The sequence below is a fragment of the Desmodus rotundus genome, chromosome 9 (genome assembly GCF_022682495.2).
Source record: "Desmodus rotundus isolate HL8 chromosome 9, HLdesRot8A.1, whole genome shotgun sequence".
In the NCBI taxonomy this organism is placed as follows: Eukaryota; Metazoa; Chordata; class Mammalia; order Chiroptera; family Phyllostomidae; genus Desmodus; species Desmodus rotundus.
Window position 1 is genome coordinate 112,734,996 of NC_071395.1, and position 22,042 is coordinate 112,757,037.

At 57.3% G+C, this 22,042-nt stretch overlaps 1 protein-coding gene across 1 annotated transcript in view; it reads left to right on the forward strand.

The window, feature by feature from the left end:
- The window catches only part of RPTOR (regulatory associated protein of MTOR complex 1), a 141,866-nt gene that overhangs the window by 58,080 nt on the left and 61,744 nt on the right, over positions 1-22,042 (forward strand). The window contains exons 4-6 of the mRNA XM_053910450.1: positions 113-271; positions 8,782-8,928; positions 10,785-10,960. Of these exons, the coding sequence (XP_053766425.1) occupies positions 113-271; positions 8,782-8,928; positions 10,785-10,960 (482 nt within the window). The remainder of the gene's footprint in view (positions 1-112; positions 272-8,781; positions 8,929-10,784; positions 10,961-22,042) is intronic.

Here is a 22,042-nt window from a genome sequence, read left to right on the forward strand (position 1 = left end):
GGGCGCCGTCCCGGGTCGCGTGGCTCTCGGTGCAAAGGCGGAGTTGGGGGTACGTGTTGTAGGTGTTCCCGCGAGTCCATTTAAGTTTCTTCATTCTCTTCTCCTGCACCAGGCCCGGTACAAGCAGAGCCTCGACCCGACCGTGGATGAAGTGAAGAAGCTTTGCACGTCTTTACGCCGCAACGCCAAGGAAGAGCGGGTTCTCTTCCACTACAACGGCCACGGGGTGCCCAGGCCCACAGTGAATGGGGAGATCTGGGTGTTCAACAAGGTGAGCGTGACCCCGGCCACAGCGCCGGACCTGCTGGCTCCGAGTCAGCCTTCCGCGGGCACCTGCCGAGTGGGACGCCCGGAAAGGGTTCCGTGGGCGCAGGGCCAGGCCCTGGGGCTGCCCTCTGCGGGCTCCTTGTGGAGGGCTTGCGGCCGTGAGTCCCATTCCTGTGATGGGCGGGCCGTTCAGACTCTTTCATTTTGGGTCACTTTTGGTGAGTTGTACTGTTAGAGACACTTTCCATCCAGTTTGACTTGCTAAATTTATTGGCGTAGTCATTCCCGTTTCCGTATCTTTCCGTGTCTCTGGGACAGGCTCCTCGGCGTGGACTCGGCGCCTTCTCCTTCTCCTGCCTCCGCGTAGACTCTCGTCCGCTGAGCCCATCTCAGCACACGCACGCTGCATTTTCGCTGCGCCAGCTTCCTCTGCTGTCCGTTCTCTCTCGCTGACTCGTCTTCCCCTTCCCTCCTCCCTTCCTCGAGTCTAGTTGCTCGTTGCTTTCTAACTTAAGGTAGAAATTCAGATGTTAATTTTAAACCTTTCTTCCTTTCTCTTAAGGGTTCAAGGCTATCCATTCTCACATGGGCACTCTGACGAGTCACGGTTTTGCTGGCGTTCAGTTTGAATCGTTTTTGTCTGACCTTGTGATGTCTCTTGTTGCACGTGTGCGATTTAATTTCCAAGTGCTGGGGCTTCCCAGCTGTCCCGTAGTGCAGAGGCAGCGCTCAGAGAGACACTCACGGTGATTCCGGCCCTTCAGCTTCGCAGAGACGCCTTCTGACCCAGCGTGTGGCCGGGCTGGGTGGGCCCTTGGAGAATGAGCCTTCTATGGGGCCGGGGTGAGCTTGTCTGCGTTCAGTCAGAGCCCTGGGTAGCATTGCTCCTGCCTTTTGTATTGGTCCGGATCTTTTTTAATTAGAAAAGATGCCATTACTACGTCCGGCGTTTTCTCTGGGAGGCAGTTGTTACCTATCAGTTTTAGCCATCGCTGACTGACAGATGGCTGCCCCACCCTTCAGCCTGGCTGACGGACCTGGTCCCGGCAGACACTCCAGGCGTCTTGCACTCTGCGGTTAAGTGCCCGCACACTCAGGACACTTGATGTCGTCACAGCCTGTCCCTGTGTCATTACGAACGTCCCTTCATCTCTGGAACGCACCGTGTCTCGAAGCCTGGCCACCCCAGCTCGCTCAACAGCTCAACACGGGGGAATGTGCGGACGGAGCACCTATTTGCGTTCAACCCCCGTGCTCCTGTGCATGTCAAGGGCGCCTCCTGCAGGCAGCGGAGTGCGGGCTTGCCTTCATCCTGTCTGATACACACTCCAGAGAAAACGGGACTTAAGCTAGAATGCAGAGCATCCTAGAGGAGGCCTGTTAGGCCCCATCCGAAATGCCGGAGCCCATTAGGAGAAAGAAGACAAGTCACAGACCAGGAGAAAATGTTTGCAAAACACAACCTGGTAAAGGACTCGTCCCCAAAGTAAAAAGAACTCCTCAGACACAGGCCATGTCATTCCTACTCTTTAAAACAACGCGAGGCCTCGTAGAGTGCGCTCCTCTCAGGGAACTGTGGAGGTGGCAGCTGCCCCTGGTCCTCCCTCGTCCTGAGCCTCTGTTGCCAGTCGGCCGTGGCGTCGCTTCTACCAGCAGAACAGACTGTGGCACATATGTAATGACACAGACAGACCGCTGAACGAAACCCCCCGTGACTGCAGCACGAACTGCCGAGACACTTGACATGCCTCCCTCTGCGCCGTCCGCTTCCCCCTGCAGATCCGCTCGTTGCTTCCGGAGGAGGAGACCTTCGTGCCGACATTCCGGCAGCTGGGTGGGCACCACTGTCCTCACCGCAAACCCCTTACTCATGAGAAGTCGTGGTCACAGCCAAGACTGCTCGGAGGAACTCATCTGAAACAGGATGAACCCCAGGTTGACCAGTACTAGTAGCGCCCGTTCAGCAGGGACAGCGAGTGCATTAGAGCCACGTGAAGCGGGCGGCTGCTTCACACACTCAGTGTGGGGCAGAAAAGCCGACCGCGGGAGCAGCGCCTTCAGCGGCATGCGAGGGGTGCACGGGCTCCTTTCCGTGGCTCGAGACTATGTCCACAGGCACCCACTGTGGGGCTGTGCACCCCAAGTCCCAGCCGGCCGTTACCTCTGGCGGGGGTCCAGAGGGCGCAGACAGGCCATCTCTGTTCATTACGTTCTCTTTCTCAAGCTGGGTAGTGGACACCACAGTGAGATGTTGAATAGTGAATAAGAATAACAAAGTTTTAGCGGAATCATAGATATTTAAAAATAACTTTTGTGTGACGAAACCTTTCTGAGCATTTTACATAATCTGCGTGGGAATACTGATAAATTTGATTACGTAAATATTTTAAATTTTTATGCTACAAGAAAAGCATAAAAAACGTCAGCTGACAGACGGGGAAATGTTTGCGGTGCACGGAGCAGCCCAGGCTGACACCGTGGTGAGCGAACACCTGCGATAAGCCGATCAAGAGTCTTCGGTAAGAACAGTGCGCGAGCACAGTGACGAAGCGCGTGGACGGGAGTTTGGAGACAGGAGATGTAAATGGCCGGTGGGAATAGGAACAGGTTTGACTCATAAGCAAAGCAGCAGTGAAGCGACATTGTCACGTCTCGGAGGAAATGGAGGAGCAGGCCTCCCACCGCGGCCCCGGCTCGTGGCCGTGGGGCCCCGTTTGTTTGGCGGCCACACCAACGCAGGTGCGCAGAGATGAACACGGGGACCGTTAGTGCCCCACTGTTTGCAGAGCCGAGCCGGGAACCAGCGGCGTGTTTGCTAACAGACCACCCTGGCGCCTCTGCTGCGCTCCGTGTGGGTGGAGGAACCACACAGGTGGGTGCCGGCGGTAACTAGGTTTGGAAGGGGAGCTGCAGCACCCTGTGGAGAGCAGTCCCGCGAGACCTACAATTACATATCCTCCCGGGAGCATGTGCGCACTCACAGAGGGAGGGCTTTCTGGAAGGGTACAGAGAGGCGGCAGAGGGCTCCACCGGGGAGGGCGTGGGAGAGCAGCCTGGGGGGAGGGAAGACGAGCAGCATTTCATCCTTCCTTCGCACTAGCCTGTCTGGTTGGAAAAAAGTTAATGAATTTTATAATAAAGACTTGAAAATATGGTAAAGCCTTGCTAAGTGTCTCATCTTAAACATGAAACGGAGAAAAGCAGGCAGGTCCCGGGAGAGCTGCGCAGGAAACGGCAGGGGGGAGCAGAGCTCCTGCACCCCGTCCCTGAGAACCAAGATATGAAAGGAGCCCAGTGGGGGGGGGCGGGTTGCTCTTCCGAGTACAGCAGGGACCTTCCGGCAATAAACTTCCTTCTTTCTGAAGCTTGTAAACAAGCGAGGTAAAGTCGGTTGTTTACTTTTCCAATGGATTAGTGCAGTCCCCTTGTGCATTTCGAGCATGCTTGTGAGTGTCCCTCGAAATAAATGCCAGGCTCCCTGGGGCTGCTGTCGTATGGAGGTGCAGAGACCCAGCTGCCCACCCTGCTCCTGCCACAGATGAGAACACTCAGGACGCCTCTGGGGTGAGCAGAGGTGCAGCCACCGCAGGCTCCGCAGGGGTGGGGGACGCTCTCCCAGCAAACCTGGTCTCTGGATGCTCGGGGGCCAGGGGCAGCAGTCATAGGCAGGAGACGTCACCACCTCCTGTCTCCCCTCTGACACAGCCACACCAGCCTTGGCCCGTCCCCTGCCCACCTGGGCCATGTTCAGGACCCCTGAGCACCCAGTCTTGTGAGCTATTCAGTTTACACACGCCGCTCACCTGCTGTGGCATTTTTATCCTAGAAACTGCAGAGTGACAGCGCCCCATCATCTCCCCAGGGCCTGAGGACCACTTCCTGTCCCCAGACCCCACGCTCTCAGGCCTCCCCTTGTCCACCTGCTGGTTCCTACTGACCCTGCGAGGCCCAGAGTCTCCTACCCCTGGGTGCTTCCTCCTGCACCCACCACTGACCTTCCTGTGCGCCAGACTGTCTCTGTCCTGAGACTGACGTCACAGACAGAAGAAGAGGGGCTGCTCTTCCTCAGGCACACAGGGCAGGTGGCGCCAGGCGGGGACGTGAGTGTCCTGTTGCGCTCACTCTTGCAGCACCTGCAGCGGGGTGCCCAGAGCACAGGCCCCAAACAGCGTGGCGTTTTCATGGACCCTGTGAGGAGTGCACATTGTCACCCTCCCCCAGCTACGGAAGACCTGTGTGGGGGCGAGCCTGGGTCTTCCTGGCGCACTCGTTTGGGAACCTGCTCTGCAAATCTGGTTTCCAAATACAGAACGCCCGAGGAGTCCGTTAAGGTGGTCTAAGGTTTCTTAACTGACTCGGCACCGAGGAAATATTCTTTGACACTTTACTCTCCTCTGAAGAGACAGTCAGGAGCCCAGCATGTCTCCTTCAGCACCGCATGCAAATGCAGTCCTGAAACCTACGGAGAGAAAGGTCGCGTCTGCAATAAATTAATAGCGTTCCTGGACCCTGCTGCGTTCTCGGGGGTGGCCGGACACCGCTCACCAGCACCGCTCCCGTGAGCGCCGGCGTTCCTGGGCCAGCACCTCCTGCTGCCGCTGGCTGACCTGTGTTCCGAGAGCACCTTCAGGAGGAGGAAGGACCTCCTGCTCGCCCTGCCCTCCGTGCTTCTTGGACAGCAGCCCCACGCACTCGTGCAGGCGTGCCTGTGGCTCCTGTCCGAGGTCAGGAAGCGTGTGTCCCGGCAGAGCTGCGGGAGGGCCCAGCAGGGTGCCATTTTCACAGGACTCAGACTTCTGGTCACAGTGGGAGGTGATGGTGGAAGGCGACTTGGCATCTTTTCACAAGTGGGGCGTTGCCGCTTCTGAGGTGGATGCTGGGCCACAGAGTGCCCTCCTCCCAGCTCACCCTGGCACCCGGCTGCCTCCGTGCTGAGCTCGGCGCGACCACAGTCTGCTGTTTAATAGACCCTGACAGACAGTGGACTGTGATGAATAAATTATCTAAAACCTATTTGTTTCCTTGTTCGCAGTGAAAACATGGCCTTGACGATGTTCTTCCCAGAGAAGAGAGGCTCTGGCTGGGACTCTCTGTGCCCATGGTGTGGGGGGAGACCCCAGCCCACTGCCTGATGGCTCTGGGTCCCGCTGCTGGTGCAGTGGCTCAGCAGGGAAGACAGGGCGTATTCCAGGGCCAGAGGGTGACAGTCGCTCTGGGCGTTGGTCCCTGCTGCTGCCTCTGCAGGCTCCCCTGGCACCCGGGCTGTCACTCAACATGTCTGTGGGCTGTTGTTCTGGCCTGAAGCTGGACCCACTGCCCAGGCCCTTCCTGAGCTGGGGCTGCGTGCTCCTGTCCTCACGGGTCAGCTCCCAGAGGTCCTTGTCCTCAGGCAGTTCGATGGTTGATGCTGTGTTCCTTAAGGGACATGCTGCCAAGCAGTGGTGGCCTCACTAACCCTAACTTACACAGCTGATGTTTTAAGTGAAATTGTCCCTACTCCGAGGCTGCAGTCCCCACCAGGGAGATCTCCCTCAGGTCACATTTGGGACAGTCCAGAGACCTTCCTGAAGGTTACAGCTAGGTAGGGCAGGGTGAGAAGGGCTCCTGGCGGGGAATGGTCAAGGTTTTGGGCGCCTACAAACGTCATGCAGTCCCAGGACAGCGCTGCGCCCATTGCTTTGCCCCAGGTTCCCCCCCCCCCCCCCGTGGTGGGCGGAGCAGCCACAGGGCATGTGCATCTCTGCAGTCGTGCCCTCTCTGCAGGGAGGGTCCCGGGACCCCTTCAGCCAGAAACCAGGATGCTAAGGACCCATCAGAAGGCAGAGGCCGCCCATGCCCTGCTGGGCGAGCATGGGAAAGGGGACGCGGTGGCCTCAGCAGCCGCCGAGCTCGGCGGAGGGGCTTCCTCCTGGGCCAGGGGTTCGTTGTTTCGTGAGTCACCATTAATCCAATTTGTGCCTCAGAAGTTTGAAATACAACTTTTGATTTTGGAGAAAATAAAAAAAATCGGGTTTTGGCTCAAAAGACAAGCTCTCAGAACGTGACACGTTAAAATATGTTTCATTTCTTGCTTCTTGGCGGCCCGAGGGGCCTGTTCCTAGAAGGCAGGGAAGCTACAGCAGCCGCCTCTTCCCCAGTCACACAGGTGACGCGGCGGCTCGAACATGCTCAGAACTGCACCGGCTGCGTGTGGATGGTCCTTGCAGAGCCAAGGACATGCGGGGCATAAACAGGCTCCACCCAGGGGGCCACACGCAAATGCACAGCAACGTCCCGGGCTGCTGCTACATCCTTTCTCCTCTGAGGGCTGGTGTCCCTGCCCAGATGAAGGGCTTACTGGTCCTTCTCCCCTGCCCCCACCCTAGCATCCGGGGGGGCCGGCGGGGGGGCTGTTTCCTCTGTGCTGCGGCGGCGATCGTGCCGTCCTGCTCCGTCCAGCGGGGCGGGCGCTGGAGGGTGTTCACCTGTGCAGGTGACGTGCACCCCGTGCTCCTTATAAAACAGCGAGAGAATGGAGAAGCACAGTCAGCCTTGGAGCTTATCCTTTCTGCCCTCCTTGTAATAGTGGGTGTACATTTTTTTTTTTAAAGAAAAGTGACTTATAAAAGTTTAAGAAATAGCTGTGCCCCTCCCAGCACATGCATACCTCGGCCTCCCCAGCTGGAGTCCCAGCCCGAGCAGCTCAGGTGTGGCCCCCAGTCCAGCATGCACGGAGTGGCCTCCCCCAGCACATACGTGCGCTAGGCATGAGCAGTGTTGGCGGCGTGCTGTACACACAGCCGGTCCCTGTGTCCCCACAAAGCGGGGTCCTGTGGTAGGCGAAGCCCTGTGGCGCGCACCTTTAAATTACTCCGAGCCTCTGACGTCTTTCTGTGTGGCTGTATGCAAATGAGCTGTCTTTCTGTAGTGGCCCAGGTTCTCCAGTCAGAGTGGGTAGCTGCTCCTCTGCTGAGGACCCCTCCTGTTGGATACGCCAGGATCCAGGATAGGCCGTGACAGTCCATGTGGCCGCCTGGGCTGCAGTGGCATCATCGTGGCATGGGGCCCAGCTCCACTGTCCCTCTGTTCCTGTCCTCCACACAGTCAGAGGTGGTCTGCTGTGACCACCTCCCTTCCTGGGGACGAGGAGACAAGGGCAAGCCTGGGTAGACGCAGCAGAAGTCAAGAATGGGCAGTCCCATCACGGAGTGGTCTGTTCTCTTCACCGAGCTCAAACGCAGCCTTCACACAGTTCCACGTGGGCCTGTTCCAGGCTTTCTCTTCCACGGCTCTGTCTGGCTTCTCGAGTTCCGTCCAGTGCATTTAACATCTGGTACTGCGAGTCCTTGCCCATTGTTCTTCATTAGGAAGCTACCCTCTGCTCTTCTGGTACACTTCTGCCTGCCCCAGCGCGATGTCCACACGCCCAGTGCCAGCAGGGCGGCCCTGCTGGCGGGGAGAATTGACGCCTTCCGAACCCTCCTGTGAGAGTTCAGTCAGACCTCATGCCACATGTTCTCTTGCACGGCACATGATGGTGACAAACAGGCCACCGCACATGGGCAGTGACAGGGCCCCACCGTGCTGTGATGTGCCCTCGCACCTGTGATGTCGCACGGCCTGGCCTGCTGGGATGTGACTCATAGCTGGCACTTGGCTCTGCTGCCCGCTACCTTGATGACACACGGCCTGTTGGTCTTCTGTCCTGGGCCCTCCTCACCGCTGCCCCACAGACAGCCCTGCTGGCAGCACCGGAGGCCGCGGGGGAGCCTTGGCTGCCGGCACACAGCCCCCTGCACTGCAAGTGCATGGATCGACTTCTCAGACCCGCCGACGGGTCAGTGCTGGGCGGGGGCTTGGGGTGCTGCTCGGAGTGGCTTAGAAACGTTCTGCCGAGCAGGCGTTTGCACCGTTTCTCCAGGGAGAGGAGGGGCGCTCCTCCCCGTGTGCCCCGTCCCCCTGGAGTGCACTGAATGGTACAGTGTGCCCACAAAGGTGCTTCCCGCAGCAGCGCCGTGGTACTGCCGTGGGTCGTACGAAGAATGACACGGCCCAGTCCACTGTGCCCCTCACCTGGGGATGCTCGTCACCTCCAGGGCACGTGCTCCGGCTGTCTCCAGGATGGCAGGGACGGTGGGGACAAGCAAGGGCATGGGCCTCGTGCACCCGTTCATAGTGAGGTGTGTCCTGGGGCAAGCACAGAGCAGTTCCAGCCACACTGAGCGGGGACATGGCACGGAGAGCGTGTCCCTTAGTCAGTGAGGGAAAGCTGAGTTTTGGCAGGGGCGGGAGGGCCCAAGGGTGGGCCACAGGGAGGGAGACCCCACAGTTGGAATGAGCACGAGCCCAGCCCTGGGCAAATGTGTACCTGGGGACACGGCAGAGCAGCGTGGGACCGGACCCACCTGTGACAGCCCCTGGCCCTTGCTGTCAGTGACAGCTTGGGACCTGTCCCTCCGCTTGGCCTGCGTGCGATACCCTGTTTGACCCACGGGGCCCTGGCCGTGAGTCACACACACCCTCTGCTTCTTCCAGAACTACACGCAGTACATCCCCCTGTCCGTCTACGACCTGCAGACGTGGATGGGCAGCCCGTCGATCTTCGTCTACGACTGCTCCAACGCCGGCCTCGTCGTCAAGTCCTTCAGGCAGTTCGCTCTGCAGAGGGAGCAGGAACTGGAGGTGAGGCTCTCAGTGCCTGGGGCTACGTCCTCGGGGTTGGCAGGGGCGCTGTGGCGGGACGTCAGGGTGCTGGCCTCGGCGCTCCCTGCCCTTCTCGAGTGGGGTTTGCTCGGAGCGGGTGGACAGTCAGTGAGCAAGAACTTGGGAGACACGTGGGATGGCTGATGGGCTTCTTTCTGCATCTCATTTTACTCGATGTCATCGTACCTCTGAATGTGAGCTGATAACGTTAATTAACAAGAGCTGACTTGTGTTCTACTGGCCAGAATAAATGTAAAAACGAACCAGAATCATTTATTTGGGGAGAAATGGACCTACACCTCACTAGTGTTTTTGGTAGTGCCCCAATTTTTTCTGTTTCCAAACAAAAACAAAAAACTGAAACAAAACAAAACCCACCCACTCAGCTAAATACAGAAAACAAGCCCAGACAGTTGCCGCCGCGGTGTCCGTGGAGAGAGCCAGACCACGGGGCCGCAGCCCCCTGGGTACTTCTGGCTAACACTTGGTGTTGGATTAAACGGTGAATTCTGAAGAGAGGTTGAAAGGCGGTTCCCGTTAGGAGCCACCAGCCCGCCGCTGCCCGGGAGCGTGAGAACAAAGACTCCGCAGCCCAAGGATTGCAAAGCAGGAAATTCTCAATTCGGGAGCAGAAGTGGCCCCGGTGTGCATACTGCAGGCCACGCGCAACCTCTCCAACGCTGATGATGCTCGTGTTCACATTTCATCAGCGCGTGTCGCTGTCATACGGCCTAACATTTGATGGTTCTAAATCAAGTCCTCTAGCCAACACTGCGTCAGAGTGTCCGAGAAACGTGCCTTTCTCTCTTGAAGAGGGACCCAAGCGCCAGAAGTTACCGTCACCTTCGTTTCTGCATCCTGTACGGGAGAGGGCAGCTCTCAGCCCACCCGGGGAGCAGGGCATCCAACGAGCACTGACAACACAAAGCACCAGGAGGCCACCTGCCCTTCCTCCCGTCCAGGGACAAACACTGCAGAGGACGTTTTACATCTGTAACGTGTAGCTGAAAGTGCCGAAGACCCCACCTGACTTTTGTGCCTGATTTGTAAGTTTCTGGGTGGTTCCGGAGAGACCTGAGGTGCGTCAGCCTGTTACCTGGAGCACGTTCACCACTGCGCCCGCGGCCCCCCACCCCCCGCCCCCCACAAAGGCGAACGCGTCTGTGTTCTTCGTGCGCTGTGACTCTCGACTCTGCGAACGTCATGTGTCCTTTCTGTGCTGCCAAGGATTCGTCAGCCAAAAACCTGTTCATTTCACTGAGAGCAACAGAAAAGATTTCCATGCATCTTCTTGAGGGAAAATGTTTGACTGACTAGGTCCTGACAGGGGGAAGAAATGAAGATCTGGCATCCGACGTGGCAGACAGGTGTGGCCCGCAGTCGCCCCACGTCTTAGAATCAGCTCTGACTACACCTCCGCTCCTTTTCGACTGCACTGCAGACGGGCCTCGTTTTTCCACGGCGCCTACCATCGCTGGCTGTCGTTCACTTGTTGTCTTGCATAAACAGCGGAAATTAAAATTGGCTCCCAGCTCATCTCTTCATAGGCACGTTAGTCATTTTATTATCTGCCATCCTCTGTGGCCTCTTAGGCTTGTTCTGTTAAAAAATTCTTACATTTTAACACTTTTATTGAGCAGATGATAACACGAGAACTGAAAGAAGTTGGTGGGTCAACTGTTTATGCCAGTGTTTAAAAAATAGAGGGCAAAAACGATTAAATGCAAGAAAATGGTCACAGTGTGGGCGGGTCCCCTCCCCCGGTGTTCTGTTCCCAGCCTGCTCTCTGGTCGGGCACAACAGCCAAGTCCCTGTCTTCCTAATGTTCTCTGCAGGTCGCTGCCATCAACCCCAACCACCCACTGGCCCAGATGCCACTGCCCCCATCAATGAAGAACTGCATCCAGCTGGCAGCGTGCGAGGCCACCGAGCTCCTGCCCATGATCCCTGACCTCCCGGCTGACCTGTTCACGTCCTGCCTCACCACCCCCATCAAGATTGCCCTGCGCTGGTGAGTGGCCCCCTTCCCAGGACACAGCCCCGGGGCCCAAACCACACAGGCCCAAGACTGGGCCCAAGTGTTAGGGGCCCGGGTCTCGGACGTGACACCGGGCTCCAGCAGAAGTTTCAGGGCTCCTCCGTCCTGGGTCGGTTGTGTGTGCCATCTGCTTGTGTTCAGTGTGTGGGTGTCACAGATGGTACTAACCGGGTGTACCGGCAAGTGGACGTCCTTTGAAAAAGAAAAGGCTGTCATGAGAAGAGAAGTCATTTAATTCCTTACTTGAGTTGAAGTATAACCTTCTAATCATTGTAAGAACTCTAAAAAAAAAATCATGTGTTTTTTTACCACCATTGTGCTTTCTGGCGGTTCAGTCCGTGAATGGAGGACACACTGTGGAACCTCCACGTCAGACCCTGCCTCCCCAGTGGGGCTCACAGTGGGACGCATGTGCTCCCTGCCCCTAACCCCACGTTCTCCCTCACGCCATCCTGCCAGTCTCCTAACACCTGCTCGTCTGGCTTGTGGCTTGCTGCAGAGCCCCTGGACAGCAGCCACCGTCCAGCTGGCGGGCGGCTAGGCCTCTGTGAGGCGTGGGCACCGGGTGCTCACTGCCCTGGACAGCCCAGTGGCTCCTTCCCATAGCCCGGGAGAAACTGCCGGGACAGGTGCGGACTCCAGGACTTTTTCTTTGCCTTCGACTGAGTGGCAGATTTATTTTGGGCCATTTGTGAGACTGGCAGTAACTCCAGCTCCTCATGTGCTCGGGAGCTGCTGTGGAGTAGAGATGCCGTCACACGTCGTCTGTCAGTGGAGGTGATGGGCATTACTTAGGGTTCAACAGAGGTCAGGAAACTCGTGGCCTTTTAGTTAAGCATCAATTTCGAGGGGTTTAAATGCTAGTGATACAGCATTGCTGTGCACTGGTCAGCTCGGAATGCCGTGCCCGGGTCACTCGGAGAGAGGCGCAGCAGACCCCACGGTGCAGGGGCGGGGGCCTGGCCACGCAGGGTGTTGTGCTGGCTCCGGTCAGACCTTAACTGCAACATTCACTTTGTGTCTCTTTCTTCAAAACTCAGCCGAGAATTGGTCAGAATTACTTGGGAACAGAGTGCTTGCTGGTTTTCGCGGACGGGCCTAATCGTTTGTTCCCTCCCGAGTTTTCTAACACACTTCTCTGCCAGAGGGCAGACTGTCTGCCTGCTCGTTCAAGGCTCTGTTGTGAACTTGTTCTGCCTCTTTAGAAGGAGCAGATAAAGTGACTCTGCCTTACCTGTTACGTTTGAAGACGACATCCAGGGGCCCCTCGGAGACCAGCCCAGCGCAGAGACGCTGGAGGACAGAGCTGTCCTGCTCTTTCCTCTGCCCTGACGCCGCAGTCTGAGTCTCAGGCTGTAGCACAGGGGGGCTGATGCAGAACGTGAACGGTCTTCTTCTCTAGAGGCCTTCTCAGTGCGGCCCTTGCCGTGATCCGGCCCCTCTGCGGAGACCCCAGGGTGGTTTCAGAGTCTGTCCGCTTATGTAACCTGCCATGGGCCCACCTTGAAAAAGTACTTTTTCTCCCCGAAGCAGACAGTGTGCTCTCGCTGTTCCAGTCTCCTGACGTGCACTCAATTAAGATGAATATTACGATGTTTTGTAACAGAGCTCCTTTGAAAAAGCAGACATGCAAACACCTGATTTATGCTACCGAGAAAGAGAGTTGACGCAGACGGAGTGGCATGGGCTGCTGACCCCCCCGCCCCACCTAGTCCTCGGGGTGCCACAGGAGAGCATAAGATTGATGGGTCTTACAGTGAGTCCCCTCAACACGAAGTCGGAAATGGTGTGGAACCCTTGGGGTTGCCTGAGGCCACCGGGGAAGAGGGGCAGGAGGGGAGAGGGCGGCAGGGGAGGGCTGGAGGGTGAGGGCAGGCCGATGGGGGCTTTCCGGTTGTGCACGCGGCCCGTTTCCCCATCGCCCAGACAGGCACAGCTCGGGCAGAAGGGTGGCAGAGGAAGGAAAGAAGGTTCCTCGTGGACCAGCAGAAGCACTGCCCAGGGAGAGAGGTTCCAGCGAGGACAGTGCGTACCCAGGGAGACGGGGACTCCAGGAACGGGGGGAGGAAGTGGGCAGTTAGGGAGGCCTCGCGGCTGGAGGTGTGGAGCATGGAGACCGGAACTGGTAGAGAAACGGTCCTCCAGGACATGGAAACTGGACGTTGTGGACGGACAGACCAGAGAGCGGGCTCGAGGGTTCTCACCGGAAAGACCAGAGACAGAATTAGGGTGTGACTACCTAAGACATGTCAGATCTGGATCATGAAAAGTACGAACCGGCTTCAGTATGATAGTTAGAGTCGCCCACCAAGAGAATGAGAACAGAATGTATCATTGTCACACAAGAAAAAACTCTCCAAAAGGAGCTAGAAAAAGGAAGCATGGCGGGTCGCAAATGGAAAACACAGTGGCCGAGATAAGTTTTGAAATAAAAGCGACTCTGTAACTGCAAATGAGTTGGAGCCGCCTCTCGAAGGGCGGCGGCTCTTGCGTCGGGTGAAACCATGGTGACGCGGCCACCCCATGCGCAGGACAACTGGCTCCAGCAACGTGTCTGCGACGGTGAAGAAGAGGAACACGGACCAGAGGGGAGCTGGAGCACTTTAATGAGTGAAAGCAGAGCCTGAGACACAAACATTGACAGGGACGCAGGAAAACATTGTATCGTTGTAAAAAAATGCCAGATCAAAAGGATGCCAAGTAGATAAAAAAGGAAAATAGATACTGAGACACCTGGTAGGTAAGAAGTGGGCAAAACAGAGTAGAGTTTAACGGTGGGATTAATTAGCTCCCTCGCTCGGAGGCGTAGGGGCCCCGCGCCCGCAAACCCAGGACACACGCTGTCTGGAGCACGGGGCAGCTGGCGGCTGTCCTTGGCGGCAGTGCCCTTGCTGGCGCTCGCCCTTGTCCTCCGCCTTTGCTTCCCCGTGGGCGGAGTTGTGCAGGGAGCTGAGGTCCACGTGCCTGTCTGTGTGGAGGTCACGGGCACCGTGGCGCCGCAAGGCGGCTCCAAGCCCTTCCTCGAGCGTGCTCCCGGAGACGCCGCCCCCTAGGCTGGGAAGGACGCAGAGGTTCTCTCTGGCGTCGGGGGCGTTGGGCGTCCCAGCCGTCGGGAGGACAACCGGTAGTGTGACCGGGCGTGCGCAGCGTGAGTCCCCCGCGCACGCCTGAGACGCAGCCTCCCGCACGGCGGCCACGCTTCCTGTCCCGCGCAGGCGCAGCCGCCCCGGGGCGTGGCTCGTCCCCGTGGGAGGCGCAGGTGTCGTTAGGTCGGAAACGCGGGGACAGAGAAGCCCGCTAAACGCCGAGTAGAAGACAGGCCATAAGCGAGAGCAGCGAAGTAAAGGAAAAGGACGCGGGTGTGGAAACCCATGAGACCTGACAACAGATTTGGAAAGTGCCCCACAGTTACTGAAACTCTAGCCCGAACGGTCCAGATGAGGGAAGACACGAGTCACCTGGGTCGGAAGCGCCACAGGGCGTCGCCACGGAGCCCGCGGGCACTGGGGGCTGCCGAGGGGACCTTTAGGGGCAAGCCCTGGCTGCCCACAACCCCTTTCGGGTCCGCGGACGAACGCCGTGGGAGGCACGCGGAGCTGGGGACGCCGTCGTGGCGTGGGCCGGCAGCCCCGGCCAGGCCGAGTGCTCTGTGCGGAGGCCGCCAGCTCTCAGGCCCACCCTCTCAGAAGGCAGGCGGCTCCCGCGCGTCCCTCACCTGAGGCCCGGAGTCCGCCCAAGACTGCGAGGAGAGGAGCAGCGAGGACCGCGCCAGCCTCCCTCTGGACGCCGAAAGAAAAGGGCCCCCCCCCCCAGCACGTGTCCTGCGCGGTGTGGAGGGGGAGGGAGGGTGTTCCGGTCACGTGCGCTCACCCAGGCCCCGCCCCCAGGGCCAAGCCCACAGCAACGTCGGCGCAAGGCTCGCGCAGCTGCAGAGTAGAGACGCCCACCCCATCTGGGCGCCTCTGCAAACGCGAGACACACTGACCGGGGGCTGCGCCCGGCTGGGACAGGCCCGTGCGCCGAGAGCCCCTGCAGCTGACGCGGTACTCAGGAGACAGCACAGCACTCCGTGCTGCCCGTGCTCCGCTCCGTCAGTGTCCCGTGAGTCACAGGGCAGCCGGCGGCCAGAGCAGGCACGTCTGCGGAGAGCGCACGGAGCAATGATCGCTTTGAAACCCCGCGAGATGGCCGCCCAAGTCGCTGGGACCAGTAATGCCCTTTAGCGCGTTCCGGGACGTGAGGTCAATATCCCAAATCAGTGGTGTTTCTGTGGAATACAGTGGGAACGAACAGCTGGAAATTGAACATTTTAAAGCATGCGGAAGTTAAGATTCTGAATGCCAGCGGGGCTCTCGCATGAGGACAGTGGGAAGAGGAACGAATGGCACAGCCACTCGGGCAGCGGGTTCAGCTTCTAATGGTGCTGATCCGTACCCGGCGGCCGTGCGGGTCCCGCTGCCGTGGGGGCGAGAGGCGTGTCCACGCGAGGATGTGCGCACACCGCTCAGACAGCCCCATCTGTGGATCTGACCTTAAGGGTCACGTGGACTGGGCGGACAACCCCTTGCAAAATGCCTGCACTTTACAATCATGTCTCCTTTTATTTCTCTACCGTACCAGCTGGCCCTGCCCTAGGCTTGTGCTTTCACAGCGGGAAAAGCTGAGAGTGATGTTTACAGAGCTACTGCCTGAATATTGACCCATCTGACCAAGTTGCAGGCACCCAGGGCCTTTTGAAAACTAGCCTTGTTATTTTTGGTTTGTGCTGGGGCTTATCGATCTCGGAGTAATTCAGAGCTGGCTCGCGCTCTGTTTTCCCCTCCAGTGTGCGTGTGACGGGAGAACCGAGGGCTGCATGGTCTCGGGTGGCATCTCGCTGGGTGCTGAGTGAAGCCCAGGGCTGGGTGGAGCGGTGGCCTCCCAGGCAGAGGTCACGTGAGGCTGGTTAAGTGCCCAGAGGCTTTGGTGTGCATCCTCCGCCAGGAAGGTCCGCTGGGTGTGCAGGGAAGGAAGGATGGGGCTGGACGTGAGATCAGATGGGGGTTCTTGGGTGGCTGGGGGAGTTTCTGTTGCTGTGGTTGCCATTTCGCTGTAGGTGTGAGGGGCTGGAGCAGGTGTAGATGCCGAGGAGCGGGAGGCACCTCACAGCGGAGGGCTGGGAGCAAGCGGAGTCCTGTCAGTGGGCTGGTTGCCATGGTTTTGATGTGGTGAGGTTTCCCACGGAGAGAATGTCAGTCACAGGGAGGGCCAAGAACGTGTCCCCTGGAGAAGACAGGTCTGCATCGGGCGAGGGGAGCCTGCTAGGGAGAGGGCACCGAGAGGCAGCTGCAGAGCCCAGGGCAGAAGGAGGGTCCCTGGGAGAGGGTGCTGAGGCCTCTCCAGGGCTGAGGTTTGGGAGAGGCCCCTGAGGGCAGGGAGGCTCCCTGGTCCCTTGACAGCCCTGGAGCCGGAGCTAGAGCAGCGCCGGAAGGCAGAGGGTGGGCTGGAGGGGGAGGCCGAGCAGCGGTCAGGGTGCGAGGGCCAGGCTGGCACTCTGCAAGGGTGCAGTGTCAGAGGGAGGAGGGGGGCTGCGGGCTCCAGTGGGTCGCTCCTGTGTGTCCTCGTCGTCACCAGGCTCAGGTCGGTGGCCTGGAAGGCAGGTGTCGTGTCTTGCAGAGAGGAAAGGCGAGGGCAGGAAGTGATTGAGGAGGGTGCACCAGACCCCAGATGTCCGGCCAATGGCAGGCCCCTTAACTCCTGGAAGAAGCAGGCGCATCTTGAAGCCAGAGGCGCTGTAGGAGGCCACAGGGTGGCCCAAGGAGGCAGGCCGTCTGTGAGGTCAGCATGGGTCCCACCCCACGACCTTGGGCAGCGTGAGGCCCTGGCAGGCCCCAGACACGGGAGAAAAAAGTATGAGCACCACACCTGGAAAAGCCCAGGAGTTCAGGCTGCTCCTTGGCCGAGGGGCAGATCCCGGGTCTGTGTGAGGCGGCAGCGGCTGAGGGGGTTCTAGACCTCCAGGCTGGAGCAACAAGCCAGGGCGGGTCAGACAGGAGGAACAGCCCTGGGGTGCCGGGCGCAGAGAGCAGTCAGGACCCTGTGAGGGTCCTTGGCGCACGCTGATCTGGGCGGGGACCTCGGGACCGACACAACCTTCACACCTGTGGAAGCTTCTGGAGAAGTTGATAGTCAGGGCTGCAGAGTCGACCTTCCTCAGCCACGGAGAGGCTGGTGGTGCTGCCGTGCGGATGGGCGGGCCGGGCGTTCGTGGGGTCCTGTTTCCAAGCACCCTCCACCACAGCGTGTCCCGTTGCTCTTCCGAAGGATCGGTAGCTTTCCCAGCAGACGTTTGGGTGCAGGTCTCTTGCGTCTTTGCTGAAGTCCACGGTGAGGTGTAGGGTTCGGTGTCCTCATCATGGGCTTTTCAGTGGAGGACGGCGTACCTTCATCGTGAGCAGAGCCCTGCTCTCTGCTCCTCACCCCCCGGGGCCGCCCGGCCGAACACAGCTGGCGCCTCCGAGAGGGTGGGTCCCTCAGGCGTCTGCCGTTCCCAGTCACTCAGGGACTGGACAGTGTGGACGAGTGACCACTCTTCACACCTAAGGCACAAATGTGCCCAAGCCAGGAGGCCAGAGGTCATCCCACCTGCACCCCACCCACCGCCCTCAACACCAAGGCAGCCGGCTGTGTGGTTTTCCTCCCAGGTGCCCCAGGAAAAGGCCGTGACATGCGGTTTCTCTGAAGCCCTGTGGGAACGCCGCAGTGTCTCATTCCCTGGGACTGGGTTGGCGCCACTGCCTGGCCCTGCCCCAGTGCCCGGGTTCCCCGCTGTCTGGTCAGAACCAAGGTGGAGAGTTCCCCAGGGCCCCCCCGTCCACCTCCCTGTCGTTCTGCTCTGCAGTGTCATCCGGCCACTGCACAGGAGTGTCAGCAGAGGGTGAGGGACCTCATTCTATTCCCCTTAAGGTTCCCAGTCCTGCAAGGGGGTAGAGCAGAATGTTCTGGAAGTTGTTTTAAATTAGTGGGAGAAAACCTATTTAGTAAGGGGGGAAATAGTATTTATTTCATTTTTGTGAACTAGCTACAAACTAAGACATTTTGTTCCTTTTAGTCTCAGTAATTCTGATTTTACAGGCACATTACCCTCACTTTGTAAGTGTAGAGAAGTTCTATAACCACCCAGACTTGGGCATTTAGCAAGTGCAGAGCTGCCGTTTCCCAGGGTTTTCTGACTCGAGGTTGGTGCCCTTCCTCACGGTTCTGCTCGTCAACAATGACCTTAATTATACTCCCGAGGTGGTTGCAGGTCTTGTCGAAATTGGGCTTTCCTGGAGAGCTGGCGTCCGTAGTTCAGCGCGCTCCTGATGGGACACTCGCAAGTGTGTGTGGCCGAGTGGGGGATGCTCGGCGACCTGCCTCCTGCAGCCTCGCCTGGGCAGTGGGGCGTGGGCCCGGCCCTTGCTCTGGACATTGGAGCCTCCCCTGGTAGATGGAGTGTGTGCACACATACACACACATACACAAATACGTGTGCGCACAGAGACCCGTGCACTTACACACAGAGATGAGCGCACACTCAGACGCTGCGGAGGAGCCCGCCATGAACGTGCAGGGTGGAGCCCTGCAGTGCGGTGAGAGAACAGTTGACTTCGGGCCAGCGAGCTCCATTCCAGAGCTGCTCTGATGGCTTTCTGTTAGACTGCCTATTAATATAATTCATCACCTTAATAGGCGAGTGGAGAAAAGTTACTTGATAAAATTAAAAATGAATTTTAATAAAAACTTACAGTAAGACCGGAAGAGTACTTCCTTTGCATCAGAGATCTCCCTGCAGGCCAGGAGCCACCCACACAGGCCGAGCTGCCGCGGTGCGTTTCATTAACGTACTTCAAGCTACGGGAGGGTGCTTCCCACCTTCCATTTGTTCAACCCACCGCTCTGCCATGTACTCAGTATAATATTTGGACAAGCAAACAAAACGAGAGGTGTACATGTTCTAAAGAGAAGGCAAATTTGCATTTTTATGTGTGATCTGAATTTCAACTTTGCGAAAATGCCAGTGAAATCCGGTGAAGTGTTCGACAAAGCGGCTGGTTAGTAAACACAGCTCGCATACACAGATCAGTGCCGAAGAGTCGGCACACCGCCGTGGGCAGGCGGGTGGGCGGGAGCGGCCTTGAGGGGGGACACCCATGGGCCCTTCGGTCTTTGTCACGTGCTAGTTCGTAATCCGGTGGTGTCCTGTTTACTGGATTATTAAAATCACATCTACGTCGTATGTGCTCTTCGTGTGCTGTTTTTTACATTAGAAACAGCCAGCAAGGATGTATTGGGGAGGAGAGTAAATTCACAACGGCAACAGGAACAGTAACCAGAACGTCAACAAGCTAAGAGAGAAGGTCCCCTAAAACTTGGCTGATTGGTGGGAAAGGAAGCTTGATGAACAGAGGGACTGGCCGCTCTCTTGACACGGTGAGGTCCAGCCAGGGAGGGCTGGAAATTCTCCCTGAATTAATCCATAAATTTAACACAATATTGAGGACATGATTTTGTTTATTTTTAGAGAGAGGGAAAGGGAGAAAGAGAAACATCAATGTGTGCTTGCCTCTTGCACGCCCCCTACTGGGGACCTGGCCCACAACCCAGGCCTGTGACCTGACTGGGAATCGGACCAGCAACCCTTTGGTTTCGCAGGCCGGCACTCAATCCACTGAGCCACACCAGCCAGGGCTGAGAACATGATTTCAAAGGTCAGCTGGAGGAATAAGTGCTTGAGAATAGCTGTGAAAATAAAAGAAAAAACATTTGTGAAAGAAAACTTGCCTTGTCAGTTATGAAATCACATTTTGAAGGTACGGTTGGAACAAACATTTAAGGCAGTGCAACAGGTAGAGTCCCAGAAACAGCCTGTGTGCGTGAGAAGTCGTCGTTTGGGGAAGGAATGAATTACGTAATACCTAGGGTTTAGGGCACGTGGCTAACCATTCAGAAATTTTAAATCCCTCTCCCTTACTAAGATAAATTCCAAATATACCAAAGATTTAAGTCTTAAAAAAAACTCATAAAAGAACGAGAAAAATTATGAACTGGGAGAATTACAAAGTCAGAAAGGAAGTGAGAGATTTTATTTAATGCGAAATTTTAAGTTTTGTATGGCAAAACAAAATTTTAAATGAAATGATAAATTCAGAAAAACTGGATAACATAACTAACAGTTAATTCTGTTAAGGTATAAAACACTCAGCCTCGATCAGATGATGGGAACCTGGCAGAATGATGCAAAGGGCAGGAAACCGGCAACAAAAGGAAAGCAACCGAAAAAAATTATTAGCTGGCATGAAGTGTTATCGGTTGTCCTAGGCTTTTGGGTGATTTTCACTTGTAATTTTCTGTACTTTTGTTTTATGGTAAATACATTTTTATATTTAGGGAAAATTTTTTCATTGTATTTCCATTCTCAGAAACAACAGCAGCGCCCAACAGCGATATGGATCTTTACAAGCTTACAGAACTGAGCTTTTTTAACATTGATTTTTCGTCATGAAACTCTAAAGCCACTTGTTTTCCAGAGCGTCAGGAGTAAAAGAATAGATATGAACTGTTAGAGACCCATCAACACGACCAAGTCAGTCTCATCTTTATCCAGTACCAACACCACATGTCGGTCCCCTTCCTCAGCCCCGGTGGCGTAGCCGTGAACAAAATGGGAGAGGTCCCGGTTCTCGCTGGCTCCTGGGATAAGCACGAGTGGAAAACAGATTTACAGTAAAACGTCGGGAGGGATCAAGGCGCTTTTTAAAAAGCAGGGTAAAGGCAAGGGGGTGGCGGCACGGCTTTCCTCAGGCCGGTCCGAGCAGGAGGGGGTCGAAGTGGAGCAGGGGACCCTTACAGTCACCTGTGACGCAGTTCCAGGCCGAGGGGACAGCCAGAGCAAAGGCCCTGAGGCGGGACTGTGCCTGGCGTGTTGGAGCAGCAAGGAGTGAGTCCGGGCGGGCAGGGCCATGGGCAGGCCTCAGAGGGCGGCAGTGGGGAGCCAGTCCTGCAGGGCCTCCGAGAGCCTGGGCAAGGGCCCGTGTTGCCTTCCACTCGTCAGGAAGCCTGGAGAGAGCGCTCAGCAGATGAAATGACTTGTTCCGTTTCCACTTCAAAAGGCTTGCTCTGGGTGCTGGGCACAGAATCGATGGGGCGGGAGCAGGGAAGGCAGGTGAGTGTTGGAGCAGAGGCTGTTCTGGAAAACCTGAGAGATGCCAGGGGTTGGCCTGGGGCTCCGGCCCTCATGGGTGCTGATTCCCCCCCGCCCCCAGGGACATTGAGAAGCATCCAGAGCCACCCGAGGTTGTCACACCGGGGTGGGGCTGCTGCTGGCCTCTTGTGGGTCAAGGCTGGGATGCTACCTCACGACGACAAGTGGTCCAGCCCAAGCGTCCTTCGGGCCTGGCCGAGGGAGCCAGCCTGAGGGCCGGCGGGCAGGAGAAGAGCAGGGGTCAGGTGCCTGGGACTAATGTGAAGCAGATGCATTCGCCCACCGTCCGGAAATGCCCTGTCGCACCCAGAGGCTCAGCAGTGGCGGAGCCTCTGCGTGAGCTCCGTCCCCAACAGCAAGCAGCGAGTGCGAGGTAAGCACCAGCTGCCGGGGTGGGTGCTGCAGGTATTCGTGTCTGGGGGATTGCCCACCGTCACGCTGCTTCTGGTCTGCCTGCCCGCTGGCCTTCGTCGCCCAGTCACGCTGTCGTGTGCAGGCCAGGAGTGGGCGGTGTGGCGGACAAAGCGGCTGCTGGCCGTCCCGGTGCAGAGGGAGTCGGAGTCACTGGCTGGCGCGGTATGGCAGGTCCTCAGTGCCGACCCGGTAGTTGGCTTCAGCAGCTCTTCTGCACGTGACCACCGCGTCAGTATTTTAGGGTTGCGTCATGTCCCCGTTTTCCATTTCCTGTGTAACGGGACTTTATCTTTTCAGCGGATTTATAATGTTTGTTTCCCAGTCTATAATTTAGTTATTTTTATTCATTTAGAGTCTTTGTCTGCCAATTCCAAAATCTGGTCAACTACGAGTCTGGTTTTATTACCTGGTTTTCCTCC